Source organism: Propithecus coquereli, unplaced genomic scaffold (genome assembly GCF_000956105.1).
Source record: "Propithecus coquereli isolate 6110/MARCELLA unplaced genomic scaffold, Pcoq_1.0 Scaffold876, whole genome shotgun sequence".
Classification (NCBI taxonomy): Eukaryota; Metazoa; Chordata; class Mammalia; order Primates; family Indriidae; genus Propithecus; species Propithecus coquereli.
This window is the reverse complement of record NW_012155018.1, coordinates 288,521-301,758: the sequence shown is the minus strand read 5'-3', so window position 1 is coordinate 301,758 and position 13,238 is coordinate 288,521. Positions and strand designations below refer to the sequence as shown.

The 13,238-nt window shown below is 44.9% G+C and overlaps 1 protein-coding gene across 1 annotated transcript in view; it reads right to left on the bottom strand.

The window, feature by feature from the left end:
- The window catches only part of LOC105826280 (EF-hand calcium-binding domain-containing protein 6-like), a gene marked incomplete at its 3' end in the record, with an annotated part of 192,321 nt that overhangs the window by 159,021 nt on the left and 20,062 nt on the right, over window positions 1-13,238 (bottom strand). Inside the window, exon 4 of the mRNA XM_012664235.1 lies at window positions 10,434-10,500. Coding sequence (XP_012519689.1) covers window positions 10,434-10,500 — 67 coding nt within the window. The remainder of the gene's footprint in view (window positions 1-10,433; window positions 10,501-13,238) is intronic.

The window sequence follows — 13,238 nt, the reverse complement described above, 5'->3', positions numbered from 1 at the left end:
CTTATCTTGAAGATTAAAGCCAGGGAGTGGAGAAAATAAACACCTTCTCCCAGGTGAGGTGGTTTGCTCCAGCAAAAAGCACAGAAAACTGCCCTGTGAGAGAGCAGCCTTTACATACTGCCCAGAAAGGACACCAGCCAAAGGAGAGAGAGACATGCTCATCACAGACCCCACGATCTGCCGGAGAGAGGAAGCAGAGAGAGGAAGAGAAGGCCCAGCAAGTGAGCAGGCCATGCCCCTTCCCACCGCAGGGCCCTTGAGCTGGGAGGAACGGGGAGAAGAAGGGCATGTGGAACCAGTCTGACCTTGAGACTTAACCCCAACTTACCTGCATTGGACTTGTTTATACCTAAGTGCGACCAGAGAGTCATGAGATCTGCCTAAGATATCCTTAAGGGATGGAAAAGGAGATTCACCAGTGCCTGTCTGAGAACAGTAAGAGGAGAAAAATCAAACCGCTTCATATTTGTACCCCACTGAGTTCAGATGGTTCAATAAACTGCAAACGGTGGATGCTATTATTACTCTATAGTTCTTTGTTGAAAATTCTTTTTATAGCACTTTGAGCTCCAGGAAGGAAAATTGTGAACCCAAATAAGTACGACCACCCAGGCTTTAAAGGAAGTGAGAAAAGGCCTAATGTTTCCTCTCTGAAGCCCAGAATCCCCACTCAGCCTACAAAATAATCCCTCCGGAGGCCTGGCTCTGTGCGGGTGCAGGAGAAGCTGCTTCAGGCCGGAGTGTAACCTGCAAACAAACTTACACCTTTTACAAGTTTATTCTTATTGTCCACCCCACCCCCCGCCCCCAGCTGTTTTCTGTTCAGCTCCTGACCCGCTCACCCACAGTTACTTTTTCTGGCCTGCTTCCTAAGAGAAGGGGGCCAGGAACCAGGAACCGCACCCCCTCCCCACGGCTGCAGACTGAGCCCCAGGGGGAGGGGGCTGTAGGCGGCCCCACGTCTTGGCTCTATGGCAAACGGAGGGGTTCAGCACCCACGGCTGTCAGTCTGGCACCTCTCTGTCTCCACTGCTAAATTTAAGAAGTAAAAATTTTAAATGAAACCATGTAAAAGGATTTCTCTTACAATAAACACATCAATGCTCATTTTCCTTATTATTCTACTTTTGGCTATTTTGTATAAAATCTTTAATTAAAGTTTTTCTTTGAAATTGTCATTATCAACCCAGAAGAAAGCAAGGGGAAGAAAGAACAACACAGCTGTGCAGATACGCAGCACTATTCAGGACTAAATGAACTGGAACGGAATCAGTAGCTTGACTGTTATGTTCTTAGCGTTGGCTCTGTATTCTCAATAGCACAGTCTAACTTGTCACTTTATATCGATTCCATCTGTTTACACTCTGCAGAGTATTGGCTTCCCACCGTGAACATTTCCTATTTACCAGCTGGTAGAGATGAGCCAAACCAGATAGGAAAAAATTAGACTGCATTCAAACCTCATAAACACAAACTTTCAACTCGGGGACATGTGGGCAGAGCGGCGACCGGCATTGCTCACCTTTAACAAAGCCTTCCCTTCCCTGCCTCCGGGCTGACGCGCTCTCTCACTGCTGTGGCAGTTGCCTCCACAGGCCAAGGACTATGCACTTACTTACTGAACATATGTACACCCCGCCTTTACCAAAAATTGAACAAGCTCACGTAAAAAGACATCCAAATGAGAGCCACAAGAATGGAGAAAAGAAAGCTGACCAAAAAAATTGCTAAAGAAACCTAAAAGTCACAGTGACTATGATGGAGCAAAAATCTGATCTTGGGTCTCCTTGCAGCCAAGGTGAAGAGGGAAACTTGCAGTGATTATATACTCCACAAGCGACATAAGCCTTCCCCCACATTTGCTTTCCATTTTTAAAATGCTTACCTGCAATGTATAGCTTAGAGATATAGAGACATGCTAGGAAACTGTAGCTACCCATCGAACTTACAACACAGCTATGAAAAGTAGCCCCAAGTCTATATACTGAAGGTCTTAAATAGGGTGCCAGATTGATAAGAAATATTTCTTCTCTCTTCTTTCTTTCTTACCCAGCCCACACTCATAGGATGGGAGCTCCCTTGCAGGTGCCACAGGCCAAGAATACTGGAGCCCCTTGGACTCCACCCTGGCTCACTGCTAGGACAGAGCTGCACACCAGGAGAAGCAAGCCGAGAAACTCAGGGGCTACCATCCCTACCCAGCACTACATGACTTGTTTGGACATCACGGGGGAGGATCCTGCTTTGAGAAAGGTAGGCAGATTGAGGAGGATTGCTCAGGTTAAGTAAAAAGTTTCCCAGGCTGGGCCAATGCTGGGTACTGCCGCATTGCTACAGGACTTTGCCAAGATCCCAGCCATCCACAGACCACCTAATATTAAGAACTAGACCAGAATCGCATTTCAGAGTAGAAAAGGCCCTTATCTGCCACTTCCCCCAGCATTTCCCAAAATGGCACTCCTCCAAACACAAGTTCCTCTGGATCTTAGCTAGAGCTAACCAATCAGTGTGCAGGAAGGCTGGCTTCAGCAACATTGAATAGATTTCTGTGCAGTGGCCTCCTCTGAGCCTTTACTGTGCTAACATACACTGTGAATCCTCAAGGACCAGGCGAACAGCACTGGAGGAGCTGGGGTGAACTCTAGGGGACCCAAGTCAGCAGGACCTAGAGATGCACTGAGTGCAGAGGGTGATGGAAAGGAAAGGCAAAGTGGTGCCCAGTTTCTGGCTTGGTGACCTGAGTGGATGAGACCAGGAATGTAGGATCTGGCACAGGCTTGGGAGGAAGCTCCTAAGTCCACTCAGTGTAGACTGAGTGGGAAGTGCCTACGTCCTCTCCCTTCACCCCTATAGACATCTTTCCTCCTCGAAAATTGACCCAGTTCTTGGGGAAACACCCACCCTCTTCCTTCCTGGCTTCCTTCTTCTGTTCATTCATTAATTCCAAGACTTAATGAGCCACTAGTATGTATAAACCATCTGGAGTACAACCCTTCCTCCAAGGCCAGGCTCAGACTGAACACCCTCCATGGGCACCATCCCAGTAGCCAGTAGGGGTGACTTCCCCTTATAAACTCTTAGGGAGTTTACTGCCCACATCACTCAACTGACTTCCAGCAAAAGCAACTCACATTGCTTTATTCCCCAAATCCTCCTGGCCAACCAACAAACACATTTTTAAACCATTGCAATGTTTGGCTTATGCTTGTGTTCCCACTAAGGATAGAGATCAGATCCTGGTCTTCTTTGTATCCCCGTTAACCACATGGTGTCCCCCCAACCCTCGCCACCAGCAGGTGCTCAACAGATGCAGGCTGATGACAACGATAAGAGGGTAACTGATGATGTCAAAGCCTGATAATAAGTAGCCCCGACTCCAGTTGCACTCCCAGAAAACTGACCCATTAGGCTGCTAACAACCAGCTCCAAAATACCCCCTTTCTCACATCAGAACCTGCTTATCAGGAACCTTCAATCATCCTCCTCCCCACCATGCCTTGGGGTCCAAACCCGGCCTTCAAATACTTCTCTCTTTTTCTCCAGCCTACCTTTCAAAACTGATCTGTCCCAACCTGCACTGAGAAACAGAACTCTCCACGGAACAGTCCCAGGGCTTGTCTCCTCACTGTACCCTGGCCACATCTCCACTGCCCCCACCTCCAGTCCTTTTCTCACACCAGGTTGCACTTCTGAAAGCTGTTCCCACATCACCTGCCCTATTCCATTCTTAGCACACATTGAAACTCTGTCCATGGTCCAAAGCCAAGCTCCAATCTCACCTTTCTCATCAAATTGTTCAAAGTACCACGAACTTTTCTGCAAAACTTTATTTATTCATATAATAAATATTTACCAAGTATATATTAGGTGCCAGGAATTGTTTAAGGCACTGAAGTTACAGCAGAGAGCCAGACAGAGAAGACGCCTGCTCCCACAAGACATCTATCCTAGCCATGAGCAAGTAAACAAACAAACAAAATTTCAGAGTGTTCTATGTGTTAAGGAAAATATATAATTTTAGATAGGTAGTCAAAAAGCATCTCTCTGGAGAGATCTCTCCCACAGAGCTCTGTAAGCCAGGATGTTTAACTGAAGTTCACTCAACATGCAACCAAAGCCACGGGCTATCTTCACCAGGAGTCTGACGAGATCTACCTTATGTTTTGAACAGATAATTCTAGCTGTGTGTGCAATACAGACTTTAAGGGGCAAGAGAGGGAACAGGAAATCAGCTAAGGGGTCATCAACCAAGCACAGGCCACAGACGACGGTGGCTTAGGCCGTAATGGTGGCAGTGGGCAGGAGTAGCCGGGTCAGGGTCTAGCTCCGGATCCAGCAGAGGGGACTTGCTGCAGGGCTGGGTACGGGAGCAGCGCCGGTAAGGGAAAGAGGCGTGAGGCCGGTCCTCGGTTTCTGCTTGAATGAACAGATCGTGGTGGGAATAGCTACTGACTCCGGGGGAGACGTGGGGAGGATGGCTTCCTGGGGTGGGGAGGACAATCAGAAGTTATGTTTCGCCCTGTGGACCCTGGTGAGCCGGGGGCCACAGAGGAGAGGTCAGTGTGGGCACGAGGAGCAGAGGCCTCCTTTCCCTCTGTAGCAGTAAAGCACAGACGCCCCACCGTCCTCCTTTGTCTCACGTCCTTCAAATGCAAACGCCTATTTTTCTCAGTCACTTGCGTGAGCCCAGCACTATGGTGAGTTCATTTTACATTTATCCTCCCATAGAACCCCAACAACATTAGAAAACCTTGCAATATTGTTTCCCCATTTCAGAGACGCGGGAAGTCTCGAGAGAGACTAGCTCCCTCGGGGCCACTCAGAGAGTAAGCGTTGGTGCTCGGACGCACACTCAGGCTAGCTAAGGCAGAGAGCTCCAGACTGTTCTCCCACACGCGCTGTTTTAAACATTTACCCCTACAATCTTGTGTTTGTACTATTAATTTGCCACATCAGGAAGATGTTATTTTTTTAAAAAAAAAGATAAACAGTCTGTAATAATTACAAATTCTGATAGAATCTTTGCTGTACTTTCCTCATGAAAGCTTTAGTAAATTAATAGTAGAGCAACCAAAAATAGGTCCTGAGGGTAGAAGTATATTCTATATAATTTTTTTATAAAATGGCAACTGATTATTTTGTGGTGTGAGATTCTCTAGATCAAAATGTAAGTGCTACTCTTCATTTAGTTGCATGCAGACACACGAATAAAAGCTGTGACATTATTAATCACTATATTCACTTATGATTGATAGGCTTTTCTGCGGGGAGGAAAAAGTGCCTCAGATACAATCTGTCCCAACAGCTCTGCGATATGCTAATATTTTCTTCAGATGAAAGAGGAGATGTGTTCAAATACCTGCTACAATAGGCAATTAATAGCAAGTGCACCAAAGTAGGGCCGATGAAAGTAGGATTAGCAGAATATTAGGAATTAACCACGAGCTTGTATGTTTTAGTAAACGGCCTCATTTGGAGTCTGACACAGCCTTTTCATTAGGCAAACACACTGCACTCTGGTCTATTCAGCCATGCTAATGTGGTTTATAATGTTAGGTATGTTTATGAAATGGTTGTGACTCAGACTAACAACTGATTCTTTATTCCTTGAGCAGATTTTTAAATTTCTTTTTAAAAAAAATTCACCAATTTAAGAAAATGAGTCTACCCATCACTTTTGCCTCTTCTTCATGAGGATATTACAGAGCAAGCAAGCAGCTTAGTACCTATAATTATTTACTAATTGCTACTGAAATGACTAAGGCTGCATCTATACAACTCCAAGGCACCAGAGTAATCCCATAAAAACTTGTGTCGGATCACTCGGTGTCCAACAGACACACTAGTCACAGCCGACTGGGTAGACCAGATGTTCTGACATCATGGAGCCCAAGCTTTTGAGCCTTTTTTTCTTTTGAGAGCTCTCTGCCTTTGGTAGTGACGTGGGTAGCAAACAGCCTGGGGCTTTGGATGATATTTTTCTTTTTCTACTCCTTTAACTGAATTATACATTCTTGAATTCTAGTCTTCAGTTAAGGAGAGTTTTTTGTGTGGGGAGGAAAGAAGAAGAGTCATGACATTTCTGAACATGTGCTGTGTTCTCCTATAGGTCAGAGTGGCTTCCTATTTCACAGTAATTCCTAGGAGGGCTTACAGTTGCCCCGCCTAAGTGGCAAGATGGGATTTTCTTCCTTTATTAGCCACTTCTACCTTCAGCTCATGTGGGAGCTGACAAATGACAAAGAGTGAAAATCCAAACCTCTGTCAGCCCAGCAACACACTGAAGCCCTGCTGGAGTCCCTTCCTTCCTGGCAGATTCCTCACTTGAAGAACATGAAGCACCTGGCCTAAGGTCTCGGACACTGCCCCGCTCTAGGATGGGCAGGCAGGCGGGGGTGTGAGAGGCAGGACACCAGCAAGAGACGAGAGGAGAAAACTCCCAAATGCCCATTTGAAGCAGACGCTATGTGGACGGAAAGATGGCTGTGGCTGGAACAAAACTCCATTTACTCGCACAGCGATGGTGAACAGAGACTTCTCTCTGCGATGGGCTGGGTCCACCAAAAGGCATAACAAGTTGTCACATGTGCTGAATGCAAAGCAAGTGTCAATATCTTCCCTGAAGAGGGCCTCTGAGAGGCAGGGTGGCTTAGTGGTTAAAGCAAGGACGCTGGAGCCATGCTGCCAAGGCTGGGATCGCAGCATCTCCACCCCCCAGCTGCATACTCTTGGTCACACTGCCTGGCCTCTGTTCTCAGGTTTCCCTGTATCAATATGGGATAACAATGGCACCTGCCTCATGGGGTTCTCCTGGGAGTTAAATTATAATTATTTTAATATGGTAAAGCACTTGGAAGAGCTCCTAGTAAGTGCCCAATCAGTGATAGCTATTATTACTAGAGTTGGTAAAATCCAAAAAATTACATTAGTGTCCCAAAGATTAAGGCTCCACCATCCTAGAGAGCTCCCTTCAGTGGATAGCTGAAGCAGACACTGCCGGCTGCCTTCCCAAATCCACTCACCGCTACCCCCTTCTCCTTTCTAACAAAACCCTCCACTTTCCGTTTTGTTCAGACATCTGCCCTCCTTGGTGGCCATGTGCCTCATGGGAGGAAACCCAGCTGCCGCATCAGAGGTTAATCAGGGTTGACCCAGGCTCCTCACAGTGACCAGCTTCATGGGCAGTGATTGGTTTGGGTGAAGAGTGTTAATTCTGGGCTGTCAGACATGAGGAGAAGCTTTCCTTTGTTTTTTAAAGAGCCATATTGGAATAAATAGCACATTGGAAAAAATTTGACAAAGTATCTACATGTTACGCCTGGTATGGTGGCAACCTCCTGGTGACCGGAAGGAGTGATGGCTTAGTCAACCCTGGACCCACACTCCCTCCTGACTTCTTAGGGGAGATAAGAAGCTCCTTATTGCCCACGCTGGCTAAGTTGGGGTCTTCTGGTTCTCACAGGGGAGAACAACCAAATGCCTCTGTGGCCGAAGGCATGCCACCTGGTGACAGGTAAAGCCTGCCACAGGAAAGGTTTAGTAGTGTTTGGCAAGAAGAACCAGCTTCACTAATCAGTGGAGGAAGGGACTAACGTTTATTGAGCATCTACTGTATACCAGGGGCTTCGCTTATATTATTTCCATTCATTCTTGTTACTACACTGAAAGGTAGGTTTTGTTGTCTCCACTTTAGAGATGGAACTCAGAACAGTGAGGAACCTGTCCAGGGCACCCACCCCCACCCTAGAAAGCTGGAGAGGCTGGATTTCAGTCCAGGTGTGACTGATTCTCAACAAATCCCTCCACCTCCTGGGAGACTCTGGGAGCAAAGAACCTGAAGACCAGAGAACTGAAGAGCCAGGCCAGGAGATGCCCAGTCAAAGGCGCGGAAGAGGCAATGAAAGCACAGGGTCATGTGTATGACCAAAATGAAAAGCAAGGGCTAAGACAGTGAGGGCACTCGAGGTGTGGGCAGGACTCAGAGTGGCTGCTGAGAGGAACCTCAGTGCAGAGCAACCAGACCCACAGCCAGGTGGAGCCTGAAGAGGGCACACTGAGAACCAGCCCTGGGCTTCCAGAGCTTGCTACTCCCCCAAACGCCAGGCCCCCTGGGAACAGACAGCACCCCTTCCCACGAAGCCATGGAGCAATGACCACCAAAGACAGAGGTGGGACCTGGGGACCATCCAGTCTGGCCTTGTCCCTTGACTGATGGAGAAAATGAGACTCAGAGAGCCCAAGGGTTCAACTGGATAGTAAGCATAAACGTGGACACATGTTGGAGGGCCTGAGTGCCCACGAAGAAGGGAGAGGCTGAGAGACCAGCCATCAGACCAAGCTCACTGCAGAAGAAGACAGTGAGAAAGGGTGAGCACTGAGGTTCAGTCAGTTTGGGGTTCCAACTGCTAATTGGTTGCTGGTTTAGGAAGGCTAGTCCACACATACACTAGCGAAGTCTGGCTCCAAAGATTCAGAGACATTTGCATGCATTTTTGACTCAAATAAGCCACGTGGACTTATATTTAAAACAAAATACTTAGCATTTTTTCATTCCCGAACTGTAACCATCACCCAGCAATGACAACATGTGTATGCAGAGTTCTACACATGTATAGCAGCATGTATTCCTGTGGTAACTCCCAGGTATTCTTCTCGGTCTCCAACTGGTGTGCTGCCATGAACAGGATCAAGGCTCCCTGGAAGCATGCTACTGCACACAGCAGACAGAAAGGAGCATATTTGGCTTGTTCTCTTTGTTTGCAGGGAAGGAAGGGATGAGATTCGTTTGTGTCCCTACCTATACTCCACAGGACGCTGCAGTAATCAGCATAACAGCTGGCATTTCTAAAGTGGCTGTTTTTAAGCCACACAACAGCATTGCAGGTGGGTGCTGTTATCCCCACTGACAGAGGAAGAAACCCGACGACAAGGACTTGCCTAGGGCCACCTGGCTGACAAATGGCAGAGCCCCAAGATGGAAACCCATGTCTGACTGGGTCCTGAGGTCAGTCTTGTCCACTCCACCTCCCTGCCCAGGGCTGGGGTCATAGGTAGACTTTGGGCTGCAGAACACCTGGCAGAGGATACCCTGCGCTGCCCTGGGATTTGGCATTACCTCAGCCATTTACCTTCCTCTGTGTGTCCTCACGGGAAGTGGCATGAAAACTGCACTGGTTTAAACTCACTCTTAGTAGGAAGGTTTCTGTGGGGACAAGGCTGGGATAAAAAGGGACACATTGAAAGGCTTGGTAGTGACGGAGTTCCTTTGGAAATTTGCTCATCACAGCCCTCTTTTTGGTAGGTCACAGTACTGGCTCATGTCCACACCCTCCACACTGACCGCAGTGTTGTAGTTTAATCCATAACGACATTTATGCTGCTACGATGACTGTCATAAACAGCGGACTTTCGCAGGAGGATTTTATTTTGTTTTTAATTATTATGGGTACATAGCAGTTGTACCAGGAGTATTTTGTGATTGACACAAGTTTATGAAGAGATAAATAAAAGACATCATAAATAATATCAATCATATTATTAATACGTATTTCTTACAGAATAACAAATGGGCCACAAAAGAGAAGCAGATAATTATACCAACGTTCTCACTGATATCAACTATAGTGAAACAGGTTTTTAGGAACACATAATGCTAAAAAATTATCATATTAAGATGAATTTTCTGGTGTTAATGATATCAGCCAGGGAAATTGAGACAAACATTTTGTGGATCTCTGGCTATATTTGATTTTGAAATGTATGAAAGTCTCAGAAGAGTTCAAAAAAGAAAGAAAATTTGTCACATTTCAAACCAACATATTGAATCAAATAAATTAAACCCTGATTCTCAAACTGCTCATGTAACTGACAGGCTCAAATGCATTTTAAAAAGTAGTCCGATTCCAACCCCTGAATGACATTATCATCTCCTCCCCTCCTTAACCATAATCAGCAAATCGGAACAAAGCTATATGCTCTTTTTATGAAGACATGTGGTAGCTTTTGTGGCTATATTACTCAATACTTAAACATACATCATTTTGAGTTTGACTGGTTTTTTTTACCATGCTGCTCTTGATTGGCATTTACTGCTACAAAGCAGTCGTTTTCTCTTTCTAAAGGAAAACCTGCTCAGTGTCAGACAAAGACAGGAGAGGCAGCCCTACTAATAATGATCTAAAGTTAATACAAAAGTAATTAATATTCCAGGGCTTCTGCTGGTGTCATTTATCAAAAGAGATGCCATCCAAGGCAGTCGGAGCAGCCCGAACATGAGCTTTCACACTGGCTTGTTATCGGAAGATCTCTTTAGTCAGACGACTTTGACACGAGCACTCAGATGACACGGTGGCTCGTTTTGTATTATCCATGTCTGATAACAATAACTGTTGACAAAGGGTGGGGGGAAAATCATTTTTAAAAATCTCCATTACCTTTTCTCCCATTTGGAGTTCAAGTTCTTTTACTGTACGGCAGCAATTAATTTCATTCCCACCTCCCCTTAAAAATAAAAAAATATTCTTTGTTAAAATGTTTTAACCAAATTAATGTTTACATAAGACATACAGAGATCAAAATTGCAAGCATTTCTAAATAATCTATTTTAAAATGCAAGGTATCTCTTAGGTGCTTCTATCTGCCAGAAGTGTGAACTTGGGCAAATTACTTAGTTTCTCCATGTCTTAGTTTCCTCATCTGTAAAATGAAATATAACAGCATTTACTCCTCCTAGGGGAGTGTGGGGATTGAGTAATTACAGCTGATACTTAATGAGCACTTACTATGCACCAAGCCTTAACAGGCCTGGTCTCATGAAACCTCCCAGCAGCTCTATGGGTTAAGTACCTTATCATCCTCACTTCATAGACAAGCAGGCTGAGGTCTTTATAGATGAGGAGGATGAAGGTGACATGTGAGAAGTGGGGGTGCCGGGGTCAGACCCAGGTGATCTGGCTTCAGACCCAGCTCCCAAACCCTCATGAATGGCTTAGTGCCTTCCTCAGGTCCTCATGGGAATGGATGAGTTCTCACTGAATTAGTTCCTGCTAGAACTGACAGTTGAAAAGAACCTGGCACCTCCCTCCGCTCTGTCTCTTCCTCCCTGTCCTGCCCTGTGATCTTGCCAGCTCCTCATCGCCTTCTGCCACGAGTAAAAGCAGCCTGAGGCCCTGGCCAGAAGCAGATGCTGGTTCCACACTTCTTGCACAGCCTGCAGAACCATGAGCCAAATAAAACTCTTTTTTAAATAAATTACTCAGCCTCAGGTATTTCCTTTACAGCAATGCAAACGGACCAAGACACCAATTCTTACACACTCAGAGGCATAGACTTTTTAAACAGCATCCTAGGTCATACAATTTTAATTTTCATGTTGCTTCCAATGTAATCAACCACCATTGGATAGTCAGGAACCTCCTCAATATGGTGATTTTTATACATGACCAGTTCTGGTAAGGCTAAGGTAGCCAGGCAGAAGAGATGGCATACCACTTCTGTGTGTTCACCCTGTGTTATTAATGGCATTAAGTTTTTGGCTGGTATAAAATGTGACCTCCCCAAATAATTTCAGAAGGGAAGTGCTGTCACCAGAATATTAAGTCTCACCACCACATACTCAGGGAATTTGAGCTACACCTCTGTCAGTGTCCCAAAATTCAGCCCCAGTCTAATGACCTGACAATTCAATGACCGCAGAGGCTGCCTCTTGTTTTTATATATGTTGATACGAAGAAATTATACAAGATCTGGTCGAAAAAGATCTGGTGTGAACACAGGAGGCAAAGGTGCTAGATGTTTCTACCTTTTCCAAGTACTCTGACATCAGTAGATGAGCATATACTATGGCAAGATGAGGAGAGGGTCCCAGGGCTTCCCACAGAAGAAGCTTACTCTTATTCTTACAAATATAGTATAGAGTTCTGGGATGGCAAATATTTTATTTCAGCACATTGAATATATTCTTTATCTTATAGCTTTCACTGTCACTGTGGAGAAGTCAGTGTCTAATTATCACTCCTCTGAAGTCAATTCAGTTTTTTTCTCATTGCCTTTAATATTTTCTCTTTGATTTTGATGTTCTGCAGTTTTACTGTGAAATGTCTAAATAGGCATTTCTTTTTATTTGGCTTAAGATTCTCAGCTATTATCTTTTCAAATACTATTTCTGCCCTCTTCTTTCTCTTATATTGCTATGGTTTGAATGTACCCCTCCAAAATTCAGTGTTGCCAATGTGATAATATTAACAAGCCTTTAAGAGGTGATTGGGTCATAGGGTTCCTCCCTCTTGAACAACATTAGGTGCCCTTAGAAAGGGGGTTGAAGGAGGGAGTCCACCCTCTCTTGTCCTTCCCCCATGTGAGGACACAGTAAAAAGGTCCTTACCAGATGCCAACACCTTGGTCTTGGACTTCTCAGCCTCAAGAACTGTGAGAAATAAATTTCTGTTCTTAAACATTATAGTACCCAGTCTCAGGTACTCTGTTACAGCAACACAGAATGGACTAAGACAGCTATCTTTCTGGAAATCCAACTAGAAGTATATTAGGCCTCCTCTTCCTGTCTTCCGTGTCTCTTATATCTGTCCTCCATATTTTGTATCTCTTTTTGTTTCTGTGTTGCATTATGGATAATTTCTTCAGCTCTGTCTTCTACTCCACAAATGCCCTTTTCAGCTATGTTTAATCCAATTATTTTCACCCATCCACTGAATTTTATATATATTTTTCTTGGTACCAGCAGTTCTATTTTGTACTTCTTCAAATCTTCACTTACCTATTCTTTCATTTCTTTAAACATATTAAAATACATGACATATCTGATGACATTTAGATGACATATCTGATAGTTCCAATATTTCAAGTGTTTGGAGATATAATTTTATTTGGTTTTATATGTACTGGTTTGCAGTCCTCATTTTTTGTCTCTTCATATGTTTTTAAGATTTTTGGTGTGATCTGATGTTACTTGGCACTTCATCTGCGGAATTCTTTCAGGAATAGGTTGAAGATACATTATTCCACAGAAGGGCACACCCAGTCCAGGATTACTTTTAAGTAAGTTCCTAGCCTGAGACTTTTCAGACCACACAGGTAGCATTAATTCAGGTTCAGACCTGCATGAAAATCAACCTGTAATTAGAACTTATTCCCCCATTCACTCAACCACTAGTGTTGAAACAGGTAGGTTTCCTTGTTGTGTCCCTCTGTGATGCAGGCTCACATTTGTAATTTATCCTTAC